Here is a 24,498-nt window from a genome sequence, read left to right as displayed (position 1 = left end):
GTCCTCGTACAGCTGGGTAGCCCGGGCTGCCGTTCTGATGGAAATACGAGCCTCCAAATTTCAAAGGCTACCAAAGGGGCCAGAGATGGTGAGGGGGGGCTCCGACAGGCTCCGAACGCCCGCGCGCCGCTCTCACCGCCGCGCGCCGCCGTCGCCGTCGTCCTCGTACAGCTGGGTAGCCCGGGCTGCCTTCTGATGAAAATGCGAGCCTGCCTTCTGCCTTCTGATGGAAATGCGAGCCTGCCGTTCTGATGGAAATGCGAGCCTCCGAATTTCAACAGGTCCTATGGGATCCGGAGGTCTTGGGCTCTCTCAGGCACTGTTCCCAATAATATTTTGCGGTCCGTTTGGGGGCTTCCCGGTGCTTTTTCGCCAAGTTAGTATGGAGCGAAAAAGCCCGGTCGCCATTCCAAACCCGCACATGCGCACATTTGGTTGGTTCTTTAGTTACACAGATTTCATGACGCAACTACATCATCAGTGCTGGTGAGTGTGATGTTTGCTCCCTGCTTATTTGGGGCAAGCTACTGTGTATAAACAGAGAGCAAACTTCACTCCCCTCTAGTTCTGATTATGTTTTCTAGTTGGGCCATGAAATATCTGCAAGAAAACCCTTCTTCTCCTCCACTCTGAAAACCTTGTACTCCCTTGTACTACTGACAATGTTCCCTATGTGAGGGATGCCCGAATTAATCATGAGCCTCAACCCAACCTTCAAAAGAAATCCAGTTATTTATTAGGAGCTTCATATCCATCCCATCCAAATGGAGCCAACTCTGACCTCACTTTTTTGCGTGCTAGCTCTGACCCTGTTTCCCCCTCCCCCAAGGTGGGTCATCAGTCGACGAAGCAATTTCACAGGTTGTAGATGTTGATAAATCAAGGACTACCAACCTCTGGAGACTGGTTGCTTCCTGGCCATTCCAATCGGAGGAAAAAAATCCAGACACTTCATCTCACCATTTGTGGCAGAGCTTTTCCTTCTGTTCCTCTCAAAAGCTCTCTTGGCTCCAGCTGATGCAATCCGGATGGTCCTTCTTAGGGGCTTCGTGTCTGTCCCAGCTAGAAAAGTCGAATCAATGATCCGATGCACCCTGAGGCAGAAGGGAGACCAACCCTCCCCTTGGAAACACAGAAAAACCTCTTCCTTCCTCTGCTCCTTCACTTCCTCACAACTTCTTTTTTGTTGTCCTTGTTGTCGTTGTTGTCAAAGCAGATTCCTGCAGACCACAAAGTCACCAGGGGGAAAATGAGTGGATGGCAGCCCATCAGCCAGAAGCTTTCAAGGCAACAAAGCACTTCCTACTTCTTGTCTAAAGAGAAGGTAAATATGCTGAGCTTTTCCCCTTTTAGGGCGCCAGTTGTCTTAGACAAAGGTCAGAAGAGGACAACTTGCTTATCTCCATCAATTTTTATCTCTTTTCCTCTTCTGTGCTTTGAAATCTAGGGTAGAGTTCCAATCCATCCATCTCCCCTTTCCATATTCCGCTCTTGCCATTGCCAACCCCGCTCACTTTGTTGTCAGTATCCACAGTTTTCTTATCTCTTTGCTCATTTTGTCCTTCCATCTTTCAAATTCTGTCCTTCACTTTCTTCATTTGCTAAACATCCTCAGTTTCTCCATCAGATTTTTCTGTTTTGTATTCCATATTCTCCAATCTCTTCAATTCTCTCTGTCACAACTAATAGATTTTGAATTTCAAACATAATCATTTGCAATATTACAGTTTCTTTTTTTCTGCTGGGCCATTCTTTCAATTTTTCAGATACTGCCACTGTAGGGTTCAAGGCTATTTTAATAAACTTCAAACAGGTTCATTTATTATCTTTATAGATATATTAGTTTGATAATATGATATTTTATATAAACAATATATGGAGATTATGAGAGGAGGTTTAAAAGCTTTATCTAGAATATGTTATAAAGATGTATTGCGATTGGATGATTTTAGGATGATTTAATGGAATATTATCATATAATCCTATTCTAGATTTTGAATATTATATACAAAAGGACGTAAAAACAATTATAGTCAAATTAATGTTGAGATATAATAATTGCAATATACATGAATATAGGTGAATTTAAAATATGTGATTTGATATGAAAAGCAGGTGATGACTATGGAAGAGATGCATGGAAGTACCGTAACCAACTGACACACTTTCTACAATTTGTAATGGAAGATGGCTTTTTTATTTTTATTTTTGTGTTTGTTTGTCCTTGTTCAGAAACAAATAAAAATTGTTTAAAAAAAGAGGACAAATTCCTGTAGCCAACTCTACACTGCCCACTAGTCACGGCCAACTGGCTGTGGGTTAATTCAACAATTCAAATGTTTTCCAATAATGTTAAAAGTCATTTTAACGTTTGTCGTTTCATTTTGTCTCTCCTTTGGCATCCTTTCTTTGATGCTTATGCATCCTTTCTTTGATGCTTCGATATTAGACAGACAAATGAATATTAGAATTACAGACTTGGAAGGGGGCCTTGGAGATCTTCTAGTCCAACCCCTTGCTCAAGCAGAAAACCCTTTACCATTTCAGGCAAATGGTTGTCCAATCTCAACTTAAAAGCCTCAAGTGATGCAGCACCTACAACCTCTGGAGGCAAACTGTTCTACTGGTTAATTGTTCTCACTGTTAGAAAGTTCCTCCTTAGTTCTAGGTTGGTTCTCTCCTTGATTAGTCACAGACTAACATAATAAGAGAGTTGGAAGGGACCTCGGAGGTCTTCTAGTCCAACTTTCTGCTCAAGGAGGAAACCCTATACCCTTTAAGGCAAATGTTGTCCAATCTCTTCTTAAAAATCTCTAGTGAAGAAGCACCCACAACTTCTGGAGGCAAACTGTTCCAGTCATTAATTGTCTTCATTGTTAGGAAGTTCCTCCTTAGTTCTCCTTGATTAGTCACAGAATTACATAATAAGGGAGTTGGAAGGGACCTCGGAGATCTTCTACTAAGATCTTCCACTAAGAAGTTTCTACTTAGTTCTAGGTTGGTTCTCTCTTTGATAAGTTTCCATCCGTTGCTTCTCGTCCTGACTTCTGGTCCCTTGGAGAATAGGTTGACTCCCACTTCTTTGCAGCCACCCTGAGATATTGGAACACTGCTATTAGTGCAACTCTTGTTCCCTACTGAGTGGGCCATGGCGGGTAAGCCATGCTTAGTTGGAAATGGCCCTGTGCTTGACCACACTTGCTCCTTTTCTGATCATCCTTTGTCCTGTTCTTCCTTTTCCTGGATGATGGGTGGAGCTCCCTCAGACTCACAAACTCTTTTTCCAACCTTCAGATAAACCTGTACAAATATTATGGCTTCAAATTGAGGAATACCAAGCAGAAGGACCTTGTAAAAGATCACCTCAAGAAGCTTCTGGCAATCTCACTTGAAGACGAGACAGACAGAGAGGTGAGTGGGAGTGGGCTTCCTGTGGGGGCTGAGACCTGCAACTTTGTGGGGTCCTTGGTGCTCTCTGAGCTTGGTTACAAGAAATGTAAACCTTTTGCGACCCAACTCATTTCATCAGTTCTAGAAGGGAACAGGATTTGAAGAGGGGAGGTGAAGGGAGGAGAAGAGAATAGGAGAGGAGAAGGAGTGGGCGGAGGAAGGAGGAGGGGAGGAGAGGAAGAAAAGGAAGGAGGGGAGGAGGAGGAGAACTGTGGGGTTTTTGGAGTAGGAGGAAGAAGTCTGTGGGGTCCTTGGTGCTCTGTGTGCTTGATTGCTTTCTTGCAGACATTTTATTACCCAGTTAGGTAATTTCATCAGTGGTAGAAGGGCCTGGGGCTTGCAAAGAGGAGGAGGAGGAGGAGGAGGAGGAGGAGGAGGAGGAGGAGGAGGAGGAGGAGGAGGAGGAGGAGGAGGAGGAAGAGGATGATTAAAAAAAGAAAATGCAAATATCCTAATTCACAAGCATTGCTTTGCCTAGGGAATCTCGGAGAGCATCCACCTAGCTGCACACCATCATCTTCCCGAAATTCTCTTGGTTCTCAGGGAGGTCGGTAACATCGCACAGCCCAAGAGACCATCTCTCTTGGAAGACTCCCATGAGGTAAGACAAGGGATGGGGTTCCAAGGTCCAAAACTCAGTAGAGAAGAAGGCTGGGGGATTCTGGGAAGGAAAGTCCTAGATGTTTAGAAGGATGGATGCTCCAGGCGATCTGGTCTCTTCAGGCTAGTCATAGATCTCAAAGACCTGAGACCAGCGCTGAGATTGTAGGTGGGGCTGGAAATTCTCCACCTCCATCTCCTGGAGGACCATTTTATAAGTCTAGAGAAGATCATGAATTGTCCAACAAACGTCTCAAGTAGACTCAAAGGTGCTTTTTCAAAGGGCTTGGACTTTGTTTGTCCTTGAAGACATTTCGCTTCTCATGCAGGAAGCTTCTTCTGTTTTGACCAAAGTCAGAACTGAAGAAGCCTCTTGGATGAGAAGCGAAACCTCTTCAAGGAAAAAAAGAAGTCCAATTGCCTTTGGAAAAAGCCCCTTTGGGACAACCATGACCTGGATGACTAAGAATCTCCATCTGTTTCCATCCATGGCTTCTTGTCTTGTCTTCTGGTGCTTTGGAAGAGAGTTTGACCCCCTCGTTTTTGTCCTGGCAGGACCCACAATATGTGTCTGACAGAAGGATTAGGACAACATTAATCCTCTGCTATGGACAAGCAGCCCAGGGAGCCTCCCCTGAAGACCTGGGTGATTTCATCCAACCCATCGTGTCCGAAATGCTTGTCCAGTACTCCACTATGAACAAGGTAGGCTGGTTTCCACTGGAATTTCTCTGGATTGCAGTTGATGGTGAAAAAATATAAGAAACGTCTGTAAAAACCAACCAAGCTCAGGGAGCACCAAGGGCTCCACAGTTCAACCCTGAGCTACAAATATCCCCTTTTGGTGAACAAGGACAACCTGACTGCAGTTCTTAGAGGTTGCTGGGGAGAATCTAGTTTAAAACAAGTGACCTCCAGCTCCCAGTTATGCCTCCCATTCAGATCTGGCTCAGACAGTTGACTTTCATGGCTATAGTGGGACTAGAACTCTCCATCTCTTGGTGATTATCCCAAAGTCTTTCAGCTGCCTCTCATGCCTAAGGCGGGACTAGAACTCTCCATCTCTTGGTGATTGGCCCTAAATCTTTCAGCTGCCTCTCAGGCCTAAGGCGGGACTAGAACTCTCCATCTCTTGGTGATTGGCCCTAAGTCTCTCAGCTGCCTCTCATGCCTAAGGCGGGACTAGAATCCAGAATGTCCAGGGGGTATTTTGATTGGGAGCCCCCCGGAGTTCAAGAAAAAACTGTCAGCTATGTAAAGGTTGAAATAAATAGATGCACCCTCTTCCCTCTGGTGTCTTCTCACCTCACCCTCTTCCCATTTGGGTTTTCCAGGACGAAGGCCTGAAGAAAGCCTTCATGAGGTCCATCATCATGGTCACCAAAGCGGCTGCCCTCAGCAGGAGGCAAGACCTCCATCTGCCCCAGAAACAGGAATTGGTCACCAAGATCATCGTAAGTGGGGACGGGGGGCAGGTGCTCCTGGCGCATTTAAGTTTGAAAGAGAATTTGAACTGAATTTAGTTCTAATCAATTGGGCCCCAAACGATTCTGTTGCTAAGTGGGACAGCTGTTAAGTGAATTCTGCCCCATTGTATGACTTCTCTTTCCACCGTTGTTAGCTGAATCACTGCCGTTAAATTAGTCACACGGTTGTTAAGTGAATTTGGCAACTCCTTTGTTTTTATTATTAGTATTTATTTTTATATCCATAGACAGACAGACAGACAGACAGACTGACTGACTGACTGACTGACTGACAGAAAAATAGATGATGATGATGATGATGATGATGATGATGATGATGATGATGATGATAGATAGATAGATAGATAGATAGATAGATAGATAGATAGATAGATAGATAGATAGATAGAGTTCTGACCCCCTCCTCCATCCAGTAACGAATGCCAAGACAAATTTAAATGGAATGTACTTTATTAGCAAGACACCAAAACCTCGGTGGCTGAAAGCCAAGCATAACAACAGATAAGGACTCAGACTCAGACAAGCCTCGGCAGCAATCCAGCCTGCCAATCTAGTTACAAAAGTTCTCCAACTTTTAATCAATGCGTTAACTTCTGCAAGAGGGTCGTGTGTACAAGCAGTCCTTTTTATAGTCTGGAGAGGAGCCTATAGTCTGGAGAGGAGTGCAATTACCTCCTGTAACTGCGCAACTGTTCCTGGCGCCTAGTAGCTCTTCAGTGCCAAGCATCCAGGAACAACTCACTGCTGACCTCAGGCTCACTCTCCCTTGTTTCCTCCTCACTGGTCCAAGGCTCAGGCGCCTGGTGGCCAATCAGCTTCTCTATGCCCTGCTTGGAGTTGGAACCCTGTCCAGGGTCCTCCACATCCTCCAGAGCCGACTTATCGGGCCCCTCGCTGTCAGAGTCTGGTGGCAGCTCCAACGGCTCCTGCTGGGTCACAACAGATAGATAGATAGATAGATAGATAGATAGATAGATAGATAGATAGATAGATAGATAGATAGATAGATAGATAGATATGGATGGTGAGCGAGAGAGAAAGAGAGAGAGACAGACAGATAGACAAATATTTAATATATAAAGTAGAATGAAAAATAGAAATGGGAAATTAGGGGAAGAAAAAAAATGCATTGAAACTTTCTAGAAGAAACTACACAGCCAATGTCCAGAATAGCAGAGGGTGGAAGTGTATAACATTAAGAGCGGTGGATTTAATTCCCAGAATTCTCTGGCCTTTAGGGGTCCTGAGAGTTGAAGTTCACAGGTCGTAGTGAAGCCCTAGTTACACATCCCTGACTTAAACCATGGTCAGGAGACACTGCAAACTGCCATCAATGCAGGCTGGTTCCCAAGCGACCAAAATATGATCCTATGATCCCTGAGGAAGAAGAGCCTCTCAGAACTTCAAATCTGGGTCATAAGTAGTCCTTGGGTGTTAGAATTAGAAGAACAAAGTTGGAAGAGACCTTGGAGGTCCTCTAGTCCAGCCAGGAAACCCTATACCACTTCAGACAAATGGCTATTTGGAAATGAAAATTTCCCCTTAGTTCTAAGAGGGATCCTGCAGAGATCCGTCATAATTTTAAATGGTGGCTAAGTGACCAGTTGTAAGTTGAGGACTTCCCATGTCAACCAGGAAAGGCGTAGAGATGGGAATAGTGCCAGCTGGATGGTGGCCACATCTCAGGAGCTTTCTTACACGTCTTTCCTTCTCCTTTCAGGAAGTCATTGAAGATGAGCCCCTGATACCCTTGTCTGTCACAATTCTCCATCAAGCCATCGTCACCATCACCTGCATGAGGTATGTACCTGCACCACCCTCATCTTTCCCCCAGCTGAGGAGGAACTTGGAGTTGCACCAAGTGATGGGATTTCCGTGGAAAGTCCCCGTGCTCTAGAGCATGGGGGGTGGGTCAAACTCCATTTCATTGAGGAACACATCAGGGTTCTGGTGGGTGGGTGGATTGATGGTTCGATGGATGGAGAGAGAGAGGGAGGGAGGGGGAGGGAAGGATAGATAGATAGATAGATCCAGGAGAGCAGGAGTTCAAACTCCATTTCATTGATTTGCTGGAAGAAATGTCCTTCTGGTTTCGGCTCCAAGTGAGGAATAAGACATTGGAGACATGGAGGCTGCTTGGAAAGATGGTTTTAATGGTGGACAGGAGCACATGGCTTGAGTCCTCAACAGAAAAGGTGATCACGTGCTTCAATGTTGGTGGAGAAGAAGAGAAGGGCTGAGGGAGGGGCTTGCTAGGCTTTTTATAACCTGTTCAGTCCCACCTCTGTTTCCTGTTCCTGTGTAACAAATGTATTCTGATTGGTTGTCAGACTCCCATGGGGCCATGCAGGGGCACCTCTCTAGGCTGTGTTTTGAATCCAGATTTGGTTGAGTTCTCAGATGCCATTGGGTGAATTGGGTAAAGGGCCAGTATCATCATGCCTTAATCCCATCACTTGGAGCTGAAGGGGAGGATTCTTTATTATGTAAAGGGAGTAGCTTGGTCATCTTAATGGCCCATTGATAAAGGGGGTGGGGGCAGGAAGCTGCAGGGAGCTATTCTCTCTTCCTTTTCACATCCAGGGAAATATTCTGACTTTTCAATATTTCCTAGGATATTTCATTTTTCTGGGAGAGGGCGGGGTGATAACTTTCCATAGGAGGACACATCAGGGCTGTGGTGGGTGGGTGGGTGGAAGGATGGATGGATGGATGGATGGATGGAGAGGGATGGATGGATGGATGGATGGATGGATGGATGGATGGATGGATAGATAGATAGATAGATAGATAGATAGATAGATAGATAGATAGATAGATAGATAGATAGAAGATTCTTTACACTGAGAACAATCAATCAGTGGAAGGGTTTGCTTCCAGATGTTGTGTGCTCTCCATCACTCGAGGTTTTCAGAAAAAGAGAGGACAAGCATCTGACTGGGATGGTTTAAGGACCATTAAGCAAGAGTTGGAGTAGAAGACATCCAAGGTCCCTTTTAGCACCCTGAGTCTAGGATCTCCTCACACCTCCCTCCTCTTTTCTTGTCTTTAATCAGCCGTATGAAGCCCTCCTTGAACTCTGAGGTGAGGTCTGAAGTGGTCAACCAAAGCATCCGGAAGGTGTTTTCATTGCCAGCTCTCAAAGTAGCCACAATGAAAACAGATAGCCAACCCCCATCATCTCACTCTCAGGTGAGCAGTCCAGATGGAGCAAAGCAATAGGGGATCCACCTGGAAACAAGGATGCAGTGAACAGGATTCCTGATCTCCTCAACAGCCCTGGATCCATCCCTCGAGCCAAAGGTCCCCTTGGCTTGTCCCTTCCTCTTTGGTCTTGAAAGTCTGCTTCCCCTTCTCGTTCTACGTTTCTGGATCCCAGGAGTCCCTATTTTGAAGCCCTAAACATTTCCAGGGGTTTTTCCTCCCCATCATTTCTCTCTTCCTCCACTTCTCTTTTATCTTCTGGTTGAAGGATCTTCTCAAGATCAATTCCCATCTCCTCCCTTTGCCCCACAACAAAAGAAGGGCCATGGTGGGGCAGAGCAACCATGGTCTGCAGGCACTAGCTATGATTCCTAGCAGAGGTGGGTTCCTACCAGTTTGCACCAGTTCGGTAGAACTGGTTCGTCAAATCCACTGAAACGTTTAGAAGAGGTTCCACCAGTGGACCCAGAAAGCAGGCCACACCTACAGAAGAGGTTCCAAAAAATTTTGAAACCCAACACTGACACACACACACACACACACACACACACACACACACACACACAGAAAGAGAAAGAAAGGAAGAAATAAATAAAGAAAAAAAAGAAAGAAAAAGTGAGAGAGATGAAAGAAAAAAGGAAAAGGGGACAGAGAGACAAAAGGAAGGAGAGAGAGAAAGAGAGAGAGAGAGAGAGAGAGAGAGAGAAAACACCTGGTCAGCAAGCTACTTCCACCAGGTCACATGGCCAGCAAGCCACTCCCACAAAGGCGGCCACACCCACAGAGTAGGTTCGAAAATTTTTTGAAACCCACCACTGATTCCTAGGTAGTCTCAGATAACCCTCAGAATTCACATGCTTAGCAACCGAATCAGATTTATGATAGTCGGAGTATTATAGGGTCACATGACACCCCTACTGTGACCTTCTGACTAGTAAATAGGGAAGTTGGATTCACTTAACAACTGTGTGACCAACTTAACAACCAAAGTGATACATTTAACCCCTGTGGCAAGAAAGTTCATAAAATGGGGGCAAAATTCACTAATGTCTCACTTAGCAATGGAAATTTTGGTCTCAATTGTGGTCGTAAGATGAGGACTGCTTGTATTTGAATCTCCCAGAACTGTTAAGGAAGAAAAAACGGCCCTGCAAGGTCAGCCACTCCATTTACTGCAGACCTCTGGACTTCAACTCCCAGAATTCCATGGCTGGCTCAGGAAGGTTGGGAGCTGCAGTGCCCCAGTCATAAAGGGGACATCACCTCTGGATTTCTGCCTCTTTCAGGAGCCGTTCCTTCCTTAACGCCCCTCCTTCCTTCTGACATTTTCTCCTTTTTTATAGGATTTCTATCATCAAATAGCCACTGCCTGCAACAACATGCTGACCGGATTGCTGTCTGAAGCTCCCAATTTGGATGCCCTGCAGGAGATCCTGATGGTAAAGAGAGATCTTTCTTGGGGTGGGTCGCCCGGTCAGCCAGATGTTCAGGCTGGATTTGGCCCTTCTGTCCCCCTGTGGAGTCTGTGGCTCTTCCAACTGGGAATGACCCATTCCTCCTTTCCTCCCTCTCCTTCGTTTCCCCTGGCAGCACACAAATCCCTGGATCGATTCTCCCAAGAGCCACGAGAGATGGAGGGCCCTCAAGACCATCAAGCACCTCTTCAAGTTCGTTTTAGAAAATGTCAATTTCGATGTAAGTCTCCCTTTGGGATGAGAAGCAAAATGTTTTCAAAGAAAGGAAACCCCCCAAGAAAGTCCAGCTGCCTTTTGGGAAAAGCACCTTTGGGATGTGACCAGGAGGATACAAGGAGTCCTGCTTGAGCAGAGGATTGGAGGAGAAGACCTCCACGGTTCCTTCCAGCCACTGCGGTTCTGTCATGCTGTGATACTGAGATTCTGTAATTCTCAGGTTCTGTGATTCAAAGATTCTGAAATTCTGAAATTCTCAGGTTCTGTGATTCAAAGATTCTGAGATTCTAAAATTCTCAGGTTCTGTGATTCAAAGATTCTGAGATTCTGTAATTCTCAGGTTCTGTGATTCAAAGATTCTTATATTCAAATATTTGATAATTCTATGATTCTATCATTCTGTGTCTCTAAGATTCTGTGGTTCTGTGGTTCTTATTCCCTGATTTCAGCCAGCTGAAAGCTTCATGAGCCCCCTCCCCTTCTCTCTCCTCTTTCCCCTCCTTTCCCCTTCCTTTCTTTAGACCACAGGTGACTTTTCTTTGCTGGGACAACTGGTGGCTTTGCTGGCCCTGCACATTGGCGACAGCAGACCAGAAATTGGCCGGATATCCGCAGAGGTTGCCTACCACCTGCACCACCTCCTCATGAGCAAAATGGGTGAGAACTTTGGACTCCAACGGTTGACTTGCTGCAAGAAGACCAGGGATGCTCCCTGCCCAGGAGAGCGTTGGGTGGCACAGTCTGTGGCTTAGCCAAGAAACGTTGGGTCATTGGGCTTGGCAGAGATGCCTGGAATTGGCAGTTGATATTGGCATTTTTCAGGGCCAGGGGTCCTTTTAAGAAGGCGATTCTCACGTTGTGAGTCAGCTAGGGAGGAGGAAGAGGAGGGGGGAGAGAGAAGGAACGATGAAGAGAGGGGCAGGGAGCAAGGAGGGGGAGGAGAGGGAGAAAGGAAGACAGGGAGGAGAAGGAGGAGGAAGAGGAGCAGCAAGTGGAGGAGGAGATGAGAAGGGAGGGAAGAGAGAGGAAGAGAGGGAGAGGAAGATGAGGAAGGGGAGGAGGAGGAGGGAGTGGGGGAGGAAATCAAGAGGGAAGGGAAGAGGAGGTAATGAGAAAGTAGCGAAGAGAGAGGGAAAAGAGTTAGAGGAGGAGGAAGAGGAGGAGAAGGACAGCGGGGTCCTTGGTGCTCTCTGAGCTTGGTGGTTTTCTTCTTGACATTTCATGACCCAACTAGGTAACGTCATCAGTACTTGAAGGGAGGGATCTTTTCTCTGTGCTTCCATAAGTATTGATGGTCATCCCCCCTGATGACGTTCCCTAGTTGGGCAATGAAACACCTGCAAGGAAACCCCCCAGGTCAGAGAGCACCAGGGACCCCTCAGGTCGACCCTGAGCTCCAGATCTTCTCTTCTCTTGCTATGATTAAAATGGCCATCAGATGAAGGAAGTTCCCAGGTTCCGAAGGCCAAAATCTGACCTTGCGGTTTCTTCCCCTCCCTCCCAAGCAAAAGAAATGGACAAGAAACAGAAGAACATTGTACATTTGCAGAGGGAGGAATTCTTTGTTTCGGGCTCTGGGATCTTCCACAACAACATCTCCAAAATGGCGAAGGTATGTTTTGGATCAGCCTTTGGCCTGGCTTCCTTTTCCTCCTCCTCCTGACCCGGAGAGCCTCAAAGGAGTCAATCTCACAGTGGGGATGGCATTCTCCCAAGATTGGGCTTTGGGTACCCCTCCCCCCAATGCCTAGGAGGAAGAAAGGGTAGCTGCCATGTTGGCTTCTTTGACTCCATCCGAATCCCACCTGATGGAGGACATGGAATAAGGCTGCATCTCTACACGATGTGCTGTCCCCCAATCTGGGTCAAAGTCTCAAGAGAAGGGCATCAAAGCTCTAAGGCATCTCTGCATGGTCTCCTTTCCTTCTCTCCGATAGGCTTTTGGGAAGCATCTCAGCCCATTGCAGCTAACGCAGCTGCTCTTGGAAACCCTGGGGGCTTTGACACACGTGGACATCTCACACTCTGCGGGGCTGCTCCTCAACGCCATCCTATTGGAGTTTGGTGATGAGGAGGAAATGAAGGAAGTAAGGACATTGCAGGGTTTGGAGCAAAAAGGGATGTAGGAGATTTTGTAGAAAACAAAGATGAGAATGGCTGAGACCTTTTTGGCTCAGTGATGACACTTCTTCTGGTTTTAAGAAGGCTAAGGCTGGATAGGAGGCCACTGAGCGATCCTAGGGCTGTTGAGAAAGTTGTCCAAACCTCCCAGAAGAAGGTAAGGGCAAAACAAAGGAGCCATTTTTTTCATGAAAAATAACATTTGGTGAGCCAATGTGGCAGTGGTGAAGGCGCCAGATGTTTTTATGGCTTTGTCAGCCGCCTTGAGTCGTCATGTGCGAATAGGCGGCAATATAAATCTCCTAAAATATACCAATAAATAAAATATCACAGGCAGCTGGACAAATCAGGAGTTTTTTTTAAAAAAACGTAGGGCAAACTTTGACATTGTGGGGGCCAATTTATTTTCCCCAATGAGTGGAAGTTATCATCCCTACTGCATCTCCAATGGAGACCAACACTGAATCTCATCCTCCAATCTCTCTTTTGCCATAGCTACCCATGATCTTGAAGGAGATCTACCAGCGTCTCCCGAATATTACCCACCCAGCAACCAAAGCCCTCGCCCTCAAGGCCGTATGTCACTTGGCCTCCAAGAGGGTCAACCAAGTTGTGGACATATTGCTGGAATCCTCCGTTGGCTGTGATGGGTAAGAAGAACTTCAAGGAGATGGGCATCCTGTTGTCTTGGATTCCTCAGAGTCTCTCAATCCTTTACAATGGGGTGAATCCCTGTTGCCTTTGAAGCCCTATATGTCCTACGACCCGGGTATCTGCGAGACTGTCTTCTGCCACATACCTCCCTCAGACCAATAAGATCGCACAAGTGAACCTTCTCTGGGTGCCGTCAGCGGGACAATGCCAGCTGGTGGCGCCTAGGAGTAGGGCCTTTTCTGTTGCCGCTCCGGCCCTATGGCATGAGCTGCTCCCTGAGATCTGGGCCCTGCCCACTCTCATGGCCTTTCGCAAAGCCATTAAAACCTGGCTTTTCCGGCAGGCTTGGGGCTGTTGACCCCATGATTGAGGTCCAGCCCCCTCCTGATTGGGTGTTTGTTGAGTTTCCCTTTTTAACCTTGTTGTGCCCAATTGTTTTTAATAATTCTTTTTAATTTTTTTCATTTCTGTAAGCCGCCCGGAGTCCTTCGGGATTGGGCGGCATAGAAATTTAATAAATGAAATGAAATGAAATGAGCTCAGGTGGCGGAAGAGGGTGGAAGTTGGTTCTCTAAGCTTCTGCGTTGGTTTCCAAATGTTTTGTTACCAGGCAAGGTAACATCTTCAATGGAGTTTAAGGAACGCTAGTGCTGATGATCTTCTGCCTGTAAGGGCTTGGTGTGGTCAGTAGGTCTTGTGATGGAAAGGTCACATCAGGTGTGGGTTGTCTCAGGTCAGGGTCATATCAAGTGAGGGTCTTCTGATGGGTCTTCTGATGGACCAGGTGAGAGTCATATCAAGTGAGGGTCTTGTGATGGGGAGATCACCTCATATTGAGGGTTATGTCAGGTGAGGAACTTGTAATGGGTCTTCTGATGGACCAGGCGAGAGTCATATCAAGTGAGGGTCTTGTGATGGGGAGGTCACCACAAATTGAGGGTTATGCAGGTGGGGATCTTGTGATGGGTCTTGTGATGTGGAGGTCATGTCAGGTGTGGACCATATCAAGTGAGGATCTTGTGATGGGTCTTCTGATGGACCAGGTGAGAGTCATATCAAGTGAGGGTCTTGTGATGTGGAGATTGAGGGTTATGTCAGGTGGGGATCTTGTGATGGGTCTTGTGATGTGGAAGTCATGTCAGGTGAGAGTCATATCAAGTGAGGGCCTTGTGATGGGGAGATCACCTCAGATTGAGGGTCATGTCAGGTGAGGATCTTCTGATGGGTCTTCTGATGGACCAGGTGAGGGTCATATCAAGGGAAGGTCTTGTGATGGAGAGGTCATGTCAGGTGTGGATCATATCAAGTGAGGGTCTTGTGATGGGGAGGTCACCTCAGATTGAGGGTCGTGTCAGGTGGGGATCTTGTAATGGGTCTTGTGATGGGGAGGTCAGTAAAGGTCGTGTCAGGTAAGGGTCTTGATGGATGTTTTGATGGGCCATGGGTGTGTCACAGATGAAGTCTTCTTGTGGGAGGTCACATCAGATGAGGGTCGAGATGGGAATGAACTTTGAAAGATATTTTATGACTTTTCTTGTCACATTCGTTAAATGAATCACTGCAGTTGTCAAGAGGGAAACATGGTCGTTAAGTGAATCTGACTATTCAATGTGCTTATTAGAAGGTCACAAAATGTGATCACTTGACTTTGGGATGGTCATAAATTTGAACCAGTTGTCCAGGAGTCTGAATTTTGGTCAGATGATCCTAAGGATGCTGGAAAGTGTGAAAACTGGGAATAAGTCACTTTTTTCAATGACGTTGTTTCTTTGAATGGCTCCTGGAGAAATGGTTGTAAGTCGAGAACTACCTGTGTATATATATTTTTCTGGCATGAGAGCCATTCATTTGGACTTCGGTTTTCCAATCCTTCCTTCTGTTTGGGGGTGGGGGGTCATCTCTCTGGCTGGCCGTCTCTTCCGAAATGGGGAAAGGATCTGATTCCCTCCCAATCGGTTTCTCCCCCTCCGCAGAAATGCCAGGGAGATTTGGGAGGCGCTGGCTGAAGACCCTTATGCCAATCTGAAGATCATGAAGCCCCTCATGAAAAGGCTGGAAGACCAAGACCCCAGCACCGATGCCCTCTCAAGGAGGAATAGCAAGTCCTTCATGCCCATTGCTGTAAGCCCTCCACTGGTGGCTCTCTTTCCCTTGGATCTAGAGGTGGGGAACACCTAAGGGAAGGGGAGAGGGAGGCAGTGGGAAAACTGCTGGGGCTAAAATTGGAGCGTCATTTGGCATAAGCCCCTCCTCCTTTTTAGGTGGAGGCAGATGTTTCTCTTCCTGGGCTCAATGAGAATGTATCTGTCAAACAAAACTCCTCATTGGCAACAGAAAGGGCATCTGGCCAGTAAACCCTCAGCTCCGTTCAGTTGGCCAGAGTCCACCCTGCAAGGGATTCTGGGGAAGAGGAAGAAGGTGATGAATCTAAGTAAACTGGGGAGCCCAAGGTGACTCTCCCTTCATTCCATTTCTAGGCCACCAATGCCCTCTCTTTCCTCCTGTCCCTCCCGAACGCTGCTGAGCTCCTCCCCAACAAATTCTCCAACCTGCTCCTCGCCCTGGTCACGCAGCTGTACTTCCTCCTGGGAGCCAGCAAGAGTGGATCCGGGAGGTCCAGCAGAGTCATGGACCGTTCAGAACAGATCAACCTCTTGAAGTAAGGAAATCTCCTGGGACCAATCTGGATCCAACTGGATATAACTGAAAGGGGAAGAAATAAAGGGAGGCTGATTTGCTATTGTGTTTTGTGGTTGTTGCACAAGCCGCCAAGTGAAAGCTGGAGCTCTCCTGAGGGCAGCGGGAGGCCGGTTGGGGTCAGGGGAAGCATGGCCTTTGCAGGGGGCATCAGCTGAAGCATTGGCACCGACTCTTCTCCCTTCCTTTGATTTAGCACGGCAGTGGAGGCGATCAAAAACCTCATCCTGTCTGCCGGATACAATGAGGAGTATGAAGATTTGACGACGCTGGGATGCTGGAAGATGCTCTTGAGCCCAGATAGTCTGTTTGAGGCCATTTTCCACCTGGTCCGGTAAGAACTTCAGAGTCCAAAGAACTTGGCCTTGAGTGGCAGTGGGTGAGAGAGGGAGGGGAGGGCTGAGGGAGAAGAGGAAGAAGAGGCAGAGAGAGAGAAAGTGAGGGAGAGGGGGAAGAGGGAGGGAAGGGGGAGGGAGAGAGAAAGAGAGGAAGAGGGAGGGTTAGATAGAGGAAAAGGAGAGAGGAAGGGAGAAAGAGAGTGAAAGAGAGAGGAAGGGTGGTCAGAAGGAGAGGACGAAGAAGAGGCACAGAGAGAAAGAGAAAGAAAGGGTGGTTGAGTGGGAGGAAATATAGAGAGAGGGAAGGGGAGATAGAGGAGAGGAAGGGAAGGGAGAGAGCGAAAGAGAGGGAGGCGGAGGGGGAGAGAGAGGGAGACAAAGAAAGGAGAGGGAGAGAGGAAGAGGAGGGAAGAAGAAAAAGACCAAGAAAGAGAGGGAGTGTCAGAGGGAGACAAAAGGAGAGAGAGAATGAGATGTAGAGGGAGGGACGGAAGGAGAGGGAGGAGGAGGGAGAGAAAGACAGAAAAAGAGAGGGAGGGTGAGAAATTCTGTAAATGGACTAATTCATTGAGTAATTCATTTATCCATAATTCAGATAATCATTTCTCTAGCTTGGTGATTTTCTCCTCACTCACCAGCAGATCTTATCTGATTTCTCCCTATTTGATCTTTAGGAAACTCTTTGCATACAATAAAGTGGAGATGAAGATGATGTTCAGACATGCCAACACCTACCTGCACCATCCCGACTTAAGGGAGAAGACAATTGGCATGGTGTTCTTCTCGGAGGTGAGGATGCACCACAACATTGTGGAACTCCAGGAAAGTTGTGCAGGATTCAGGGGGACTTTATGATTAGGAAGTTGAAGTTGTGGGGGCTCCATCACTGGAGGCTTTGAAGAAGAGACTGGACAGCTGTTTGTCTGACATAGTAGATGGTCTCCTGCTTGGTCAAGGGGTTGGACTAGAAGACTTCCAAGGTCTCCTCTTACTCTGTTAATCGATGGAATTGGAGAGAAGGAGGGAGGGAGGAAGGAAGATTCAATGACCCCAAATTCCGTTTCCTCTTTGCATTATAGACAGTTTTGTATTGCCATTCTGTAGTCTTCGACATAAGACCGTCATAGAACCTCCACTGGTCACTAAGTGATCGCAGAAACCCTCAAGCCAATGCCATAGTCATAAACTTAGGATAAACCAGATATTTCAGTGATTTTCTTCTACAGGTTGTCCTTGACTTATGACCACAACTGAGCCACAACTGAGCGACTTATGACCACAACTGAGCCACAAATTTCTGTTGCTCGGTCCCTAAGCAGGTTTTGTCCCATTTTACCACTTCCTTTGCCACAGTTGTTAAGTGAATTGCTGCCGTTGTTAAGTTAGTCACACGGTTAAGTGAATCTGGTTTCCCCATTGACTTGGCTTATCAGGCGGTCACAAAACGGATCACGTAACCTCAAAACACTGCGACCGTTAGCATGTGAAGCTGACATCACAAAGATACGATTTCTTCTCTCCCTCGTAACTTTCTCCAGTCCTTCCTTCCTTCCTTCCTTCCTTCCTTCCTTCCTTCCTTCCTTCCTTCCTTCCTCTCCCTCTCCTCACTTTCCCTCTCCTTTTCCCTCTTCCTCTACTCAATAATCAATTTTAAGGAGTATTAAGGGGTGATATAGTCTATATATCAACAGATTCATATATTATAAGAAAACAATAAAGGGGGGGGTTTAAAAAAACAACCACCCTACTCCTTAATCTTAATCTCTTGAGCTGTTTTGGAATAAAAATACCTTCCTCCAAGATCAGGAATCTGTTAAGCCACTCGCGACTCCTGCAGCTTCTCGCTTATTGCATGTGTTGAAGTTCTTTTAACCCAAACCAAAGATGCCTTTTAAAAAACAGGTTTACATCACATTCTTATGCATGCCAGTTCTGTGTGTGAGGTAATTTAAGGTGGTTCTGACAAGTGTCGTCGGCATCTTCATATTCGGTCGCATGGGCAGCAAGCCACTCCCATCTGGTCACATGGGCGGCAAGCCACTCCCACAAAGGAGGCCACACCCACAGAGTAGGTTCGAACAATTTTTGAAACCCACCACTGCTATGGTCGTGCCAAACCAACCTTCTCTTCAGTCTTCCCTACAGGAAATCTTTGGTTTACAAAAGTCTTTCCAGAAACCCCTCCGGATGCCAGATCCAGCTGCTCTTCATGGAGCTCTCCATTCAAGCAGCCATTCGTCCTGGCAGCTAGCCCCACACCCTCTGTTTTTTAATCTTTTTATTGATGGAATTTTTTTCAAACGCTTCTTACTTTTTAAACTGGACTGGATTTTTTCTTCTTCTACTACTTTCTTTCTTTTTCTTTTTTCAATTCTCTAGTGCATATTCTTTTTAAAAACTTTTCTTTTTCTCCTGAAGTTTGGAATATAAAGAGGGGAGTAAAAGTAGAAGAAAAGAAGTTACACTGCCACTTAGAGGCTTGGAGGCTTGGAAACATTGTTTTTCTTTTTTTTTCTTTGCACATTTGATTTACATTTCAAGGTCTCTGAGCTTGTTTATTGAAAATGATAGACAGATGAGCAGGGACGTGCAGTCACTAGAGGCAAGGGAGGCAGAGCCTCCCCAGTCTCCTGAGAGAAAGGAAAGAGTTTTAAATATTTTTGCTTCTCGACGCTACCGCGCTCTGCCGCCTCGCCCCTCACCTCCTCCGTCCCCGCTGACATTCTTGGGAGCAGGTCGGGTGGCTGGCTGGCTGGGATGAGAAGAGCGGTTTGTCTTTGTGCCGGCCAGCCGGCCGGCCAAGCAGGAAACAGGTCGGGTGGGGGTGAGTGCTGGCTGGCTGGGGAGGGACTCACCGCTCTTGCCTCACCAACGGTATCCTTCACCGCACGTCACTGCAGATGAGCATGGATTGTTTATACAGGTGCTCCTCCGGGGTACTATCAGTAAAAAGAAAGCCTTGAAAGATAGAAGAATTGCAGTGAACTTGTTTGGAACTTAATCAAAAAGCCTTGGATTCTATATAGTGGCAGTGTATACTATCTGGAGGAATGTTGCAACATGAAAAAGAAAAGAAAGAGAATGCAGAATATTGAACAAAGAACAGAAGAATTGAAGAAAAAGATGAACAAAGAGATAAGAAAATTGGTGATATTGACAGGAGATTGAGGTTGGAAAAGACAAGAGTGGAATATTGTTATGGGAGATTGATAGATCAGATTTCCAAAATATAGAAGAAAAAAAGGAAAAAAATTGGGCAGCTCTAATGTTAGAAATTTTGGCAGAAGCATCGGTAATAACCAAAGTGAAGTTGATGCAAGGAACAGACGAGGGGTTTCAAGTCTTTACAAGATATGCAATGAAAAACAAGTTGCCAAGAGAAGTCCATATAAGATCTACCAAGAAAGCAATTAGAACACAAATACTACAAATGGCAAGAGATATAAGATTTCACAACTATTGGAAGGATACAGGATGATGTAATGAAGTGCTATAATAAAAACTAATTTAGTTAGAATATTACGCATAAAATGAATAATAGTTATAGTCAAATAAATGATTAATAATGAAATTCTATATAAATTGTAAGTGAGGACTATGGAGAGGATGCATGAAAGTTTTGTAACCACAGATCAATAATTTTATATAGAATACAATGTAAAGATGTAATATTACTGGATGGTTTTAGGATGATGTAATGAAATGTCATAATATAAATCTATTCTAAATTTAGAATATCTCACATAAAGAAGTAATAATAACTATAGCCAAATAAATGTTAAATAATTATAATAATTGTATACATATATATTAGATTGATAATATGAGATTCTATATAAATTGTAAGTGAAGACTATGGTGAGGAGGCACAGGAGTTTTGTGACCAATTGACATACTGTATGTGACTGGAGGGTGGTTTTATGTTATATGTTTATTTTGTTTGTTTAAAAATTAAAAAAAAGAAAAAAAGAAAAAAAAAGAAACACTGTGACCGTCATAAATACGGACCGTCAAGTACCCAATTTTTGATCAGGTGACTGTGATCAATGGTCATGAGTCTGAAAAATGGAGTTGTCCCTTTTATCAGTGCCATGGTGACTTTCCGCCATCACTATATGAGGACTGTCTTTTCTTTTCCTCTCCCCATAATGGCTGAATGTGGCATCTCTTCATAGAGGCTCTGAGGAAAGTTCTCTTCCTTTGCTTGGTTAATAATCCATCACTCCACTCTTCTTCCCCAGCTTCTCTCTCACCCGGAGCTTGGACACTTGTTCATCATGAAGGACATCCTCAGGGTCCTCCAAAAATGGATGGCTGAGCCATATCCCCTCATCCAAATATTTGCTGTTCGTGGTCTGGGGTATCTTCTCCAGCACCCCTTTGAGGTAAGAGATGGGGGGTAGGAAGGGAGGGACTTTCAAGGGAGCAGCAGGTGTGACCTCACTCTCTAGGAATTCTACAAGGTTAGGAAGGGTAGAAGGAGGAGAAGAAGTCAACCACCAGAAAGAGGATGCCCTCAGCTACAGTGGCCTCTCTTCTACAAAGATGGAGGCATCCCTGGAAGATCTGAAGGATCAATTTGGAGACAGATCCTCTTGGAGGACATCCAAAGCAGAACAAGAAGCAATGGATGGAAACCAATGAAGGAGAGAAGCAACCTAGAACTAAGGAGAAATTTCCTGACAATAAGGACAATTAACCAGTGGAACGACTTGCCTCCAGAAGTTGTGGGTGCTCCAATACTGGAGGCTTTCAAGAAGAGACTGGACAACCATTTGTCCAGAATAGTGTAGGGTCTCCTGCTTGAGCAGGGGGTTGGACTAGATGACCTCCAAGTTCCTTTTCAACCCTGTTATTCTATGTTCTGTGGGCTTCTCTGTGTTTGTCATTCCTAGACTCAGAGAACTCCAGTGACCATGTTTAATCGTTCCCTCTTTTCCCTCCTTCCTGCAGAATACGATGTTAGAGCCGGTGCTAGTCCCTGTGGTCAACTGTGCTTGTCACCCAGACAAGTCTGTAGCAAAAGAATCACTCCGGACGCTTCAGTTCCTTTTCCGGCATCTGAATGCTCAAACCTATGGATGGAAAGCTGTCAACCTTATTCCGGTCCTGGGGAATTATTTTGCTGATGTACGTCAACCAAATCACAACAAACTAATCCACCACCCCCTCTCTCTCTTCCTCTCCCACCCTCCCTCCCTTCTCTCTTTTTCTTCCACAAAGATCGCCTGGGTACCATCTGAAGAATTCTAATTTTATCAAAAAGTCTTAGAAATAGTTCAGCAACAACTGTGTTGTTCTCATCTAAAAGAGTGTGTGAGCTTGCAGATGATCATTGAGCCCTTCCAGAGAGCTGGAGAAGTGCCAGATGAGGTGGAAGAGAATGAAGGTTGCCACTCTCTTCAGCTTCACCAAACCACCATCAATCACCCTCCATATTTATTAAAAATCCCGATTGGTGTTGCTTGATCTCAGACACTTTAAGGTGTGTGGATTTCATCTCTGCTGGCCTGAGAAGGTTGAAGTCCCCACATCTGAAAGCTGCTCAGATTGGGAAACTCTGGTCTCCATCAGTATTTCTCCCTCTTGGCAACTTGGAGAGGTGAGGACTTCAATTCCCAGAATTCTCCAGCCAGCATACTGGAGTTGGAGTCCTCACATCTGAAAGCTGCAAAGATGGGAAAACAACCCCTCGATCACACCATAGAGGTTGGCCTGCAAGCCTTTTACACCCATGGCCAACCATTGGCATGGCCTTGTCTAGAGAAACAGTTGCCAGACTCCCCTTGCTTTGTCTCGTGAGTGGGAAACTGAGGCAGATCAGATGAAGAGGATGGGAGTTACGAAGGCTTTTATTGTAGGTTTAGTGGATCCCTCCCTGCCTTTCTCTTTAAGGAAACAAAGGAGAATCAAATGTGAGACGTTTTCTCGCCTGAAATTTCTGCTCTCAGATTTTGCTCAGCTGACTGTTAGAATTAGAATTAGAATAAGTTTATTTATAGGCCGCCCTTTTCCCTGAGGGGACTCAGGGCGGCTAACAACTTATATGGGAGGGATACATACAATAACATATAACATAACACATAATTAAAAGAATAAACAACATTCATTCAGCATTCGGGTGGGGGCGAATTATAATCTTTACCCCCAGGCCTGACGGGATAGCCAGCTCTTGAGGGCTGCGCGGAAGGTCTGAAGGGTGGTGAGGGTACGAATCTCCACAGGGAGATCGTTCCAAAGGGTCAGAGCTGCTACAGAAAAGGCTCTCCTCCGCGTAGTGGCCAGCCGGCACTGGCTGGCAGATGGCACTCGGAGGAGGCCTAATCTATGAGATCTAATAGGTCTCGAGGAGGTAATTGGCAGGAGGCGGTCTCTCAAGTGTGTGCTGCAGTTTGTTCTTCTAGGTTCTCACAACACCTCCCACTTCCTAAATGCTATTGGAGGGACTGACACATTTCTCTTCCTTGTAGGAGGACACCGAGTTGCGCAACACCTCCATCACCCTTTTTGGCCTGGTCTTAAAAGGGGTCAAGAGGGCAGAGGGGAATCTGACCAAATCCATCCTGCACAACCTGATTCCTCTCATAATCCAGTTGGCTAATAGTTGGACCCGAGAGGTGAGTTGAAGGGCGGGGTCAACTAAGTTCCTGCTCTCTTCATGCTCCCTTCTCCATGAGACCACGCTGTACCCCCATCTTCACTCAGAGCAATGTGGTTGCATCATGTGGACCCTCTGGAAAAGGCAAAGAAATTCTGCAAACCTGAAGTTGTGAGGTCCTTGGTGCTCTCTGAACCTGGTTGTTTTCTAGCAGGCCGTTCCGGACCCAACTAGGTGACAGCATCAGTAGGTTGGAGGGGAGGGTTTGATCTCTGCTTAATGCTGGATCATTTTGATGTGGGTGTAGGTTTTCTGTTGGGTCATTCTTGGATTAGGGGGTTGTTTTCTTCTTGATGGTTTCCCTGGTACCAATATAATATGATCAGGGTTGAATTGTGGGGAACTCTGGTCTTCGGGGGCCCCCTTGCCCTGCCATAGCTTCCTCCTGGGGTGGCTCATCCCCTTTCCCACCCCTGAGCAAGGAGGAGGCTGGGCTTTCTCTGCAGAAGATGGACAACCTCAGAACCGGCTCCTCTGATGCCTCCTTTCCTCCCTTGGCCCAGATCTCCAGGAACACCCTGATCTCCTGCATCTCCTTTATGAAGTGGGAGGAGGTTCCAGAGACTTTGTTTGACTACGAGATTTACACCAGTCTCCAGAGCATGTATTCCAGCATCTGCTCGGAGGTGGTAAGTAGGAGCCTAGCTGGTTCCTTTTCTTCCGGATTAGAGTATAATATATTTTCTTTTTCTCCTGCCTTTCTTCTTTAGATAAATCATTCAAGATGGTGGACGTCCCTAATGCTTCTCCTCCCTCTCCCCATCCTCTAATTTCCTTCCCAACAACCCTGGGAGGTGGGCTGCCCTGAGGGAGAGGGACTGGACCAAAGTCACCCAGCCAGCTTTCATGCCTAAGGGCAGGACTAGAACTCCCCAAGTCATCCAGGAGGCTTTCATGAGAAAGGTGGGACTAGAACTCACAGGCTCCTGATTTGTTTGCCTGATGCCTCAACCACTAGACTAAACTGGCTAGAGGGATTCTTCTTGGGCTGTTTCTCCCTTGGGAACACCAGAGGTTCCATGCCACCATGAGGACTATAAACCTTACTGATTTGTGTGTTTGAGGATCAGAAATGGTAGTTTGTGGAAAAGGGAAATTACGATGTAAAGAGGGCAAAACATAAATGCATTAATAAGACCAGAAGCCATTTCCTTATCATCTTCCTTTCCCTTTTCTTTTTCTATTCTTTTTTCACTATCTACTATTTTTCTTTATTTTCCTTTATGGTTTTTACTTGGATAAAACTGTCTTTAATAACATAAATGTGTTTGTGTGTGTATGTGTGTGTGTGTGTGTGTGTGTTTGTGTGTGTGTATAATATAATACAATATAAAACTGTATTATACTAATACTTACGATATACTATACTATATAATGTAATATATATTATATTGTATTGCATTGTATAATAGTCCAGTCTAGTCCAGTCCAGTCAAGTCTGTTAGGTAAGCTCCCCAGTTGCAAAACTTACAATAGCTCACGCTGATCACTATACGACACTTCTAACAGCCAGCTTCCAAACACTCAGATCAGATCAGCATCTAACAGTGATTCTGGCTCCATCTTATGGCCGCTTGAGGAAACAGCAACCAATCACA

General features: G+C 45.9%; 1 protein-coding gene across 1 annotated transcript in view; it reads left to right on the top strand.

Annotated features, from left to right (window-relative positions):
* LOC148045371 (maestro heat-like repeat family member 5) overlaps positions 1–23,357 on the top strand; it is a 29,045-nt gene extending 5,688 nt beyond the window's left edge. The window contains exons 2-21 of the mRNA XM_087715087.1: positions 1,217–1,324; positions 3,295–3,411; positions 3,929–4,051; positions 4,606–4,755; positions 5,385–5,504; positions 7,258–7,337; positions 8,594–8,729; positions 10,085–10,180; positions 10,332–10,436; positions 10,954–11,089; positions 11,938–12,044; positions 12,370–12,519; positions 13,049–13,203; positions 15,181–15,328; positions 15,685–15,866; positions 16,101–16,238; positions 16,917–17,031; positions 20,484–20,627; positions 21,196–21,372; positions 22,713–23,357. Coding sequence (XP_087571213.1) covers positions 1,217–1,324; positions 3,295–3,411; positions 3,929–4,051; positions 4,606–4,755; positions 5,385–5,504; positions 7,258–7,337; positions 8,594–8,729; positions 10,085–10,180; positions 10,332–10,436; positions 10,954–11,089; positions 11,938–12,044; positions 12,370–12,519; positions 13,049–13,203; positions 15,181–15,328; positions 15,685–15,866; positions 16,101–16,238; positions 16,917–17,031; positions 20,484–20,627; positions 21,196–21,372; positions 22,713–22,868 — 2,643 coding nt within the window. The 3' untranslated portion in view covers positions 22,869–23,357. The remainder of the gene's footprint in view (positions 1–1,216; positions 1,325–3,294; positions 3,412–3,928; positions 4,052–4,605; positions 4,756–5,384; positions 5,505–7,257; positions 7,338–8,593; positions 8,730–10,084; positions 10,181–10,331; positions 10,437–10,953; positions 11,090–11,937; positions 12,045–12,369; positions 12,520–13,048; positions 13,204–15,180; positions 15,329–15,684; positions 15,867–16,100; positions 16,239–16,916; positions 17,032–20,483; positions 20,628–21,195; positions 21,373–22,712) is intronic.
* Positions 23,358–24,498: the final 1,141 nt, after the last annotated feature.

Source organism: Thamnophis sirtalis, unplaced genomic scaffold (assembly GCF_051295495.1).
Source record: "Thamnophis sirtalis isolate CommonGarterSnake01/CBP01778 unplaced genomic scaffold, rThaSir2_p1.2 scaffold_5, whole genome shotgun sequence".
NCBI lineage: Eukaryota > Metazoa > Chordata > Lepidosauria > Squamata > Natricidae > Thamnophis > Thamnophis sirtalis.
The sequence above is the reverse complement of the archived record's forward strand: the minus strand, read 5'-3'. Positions and strand labels throughout refer to the sequence as shown.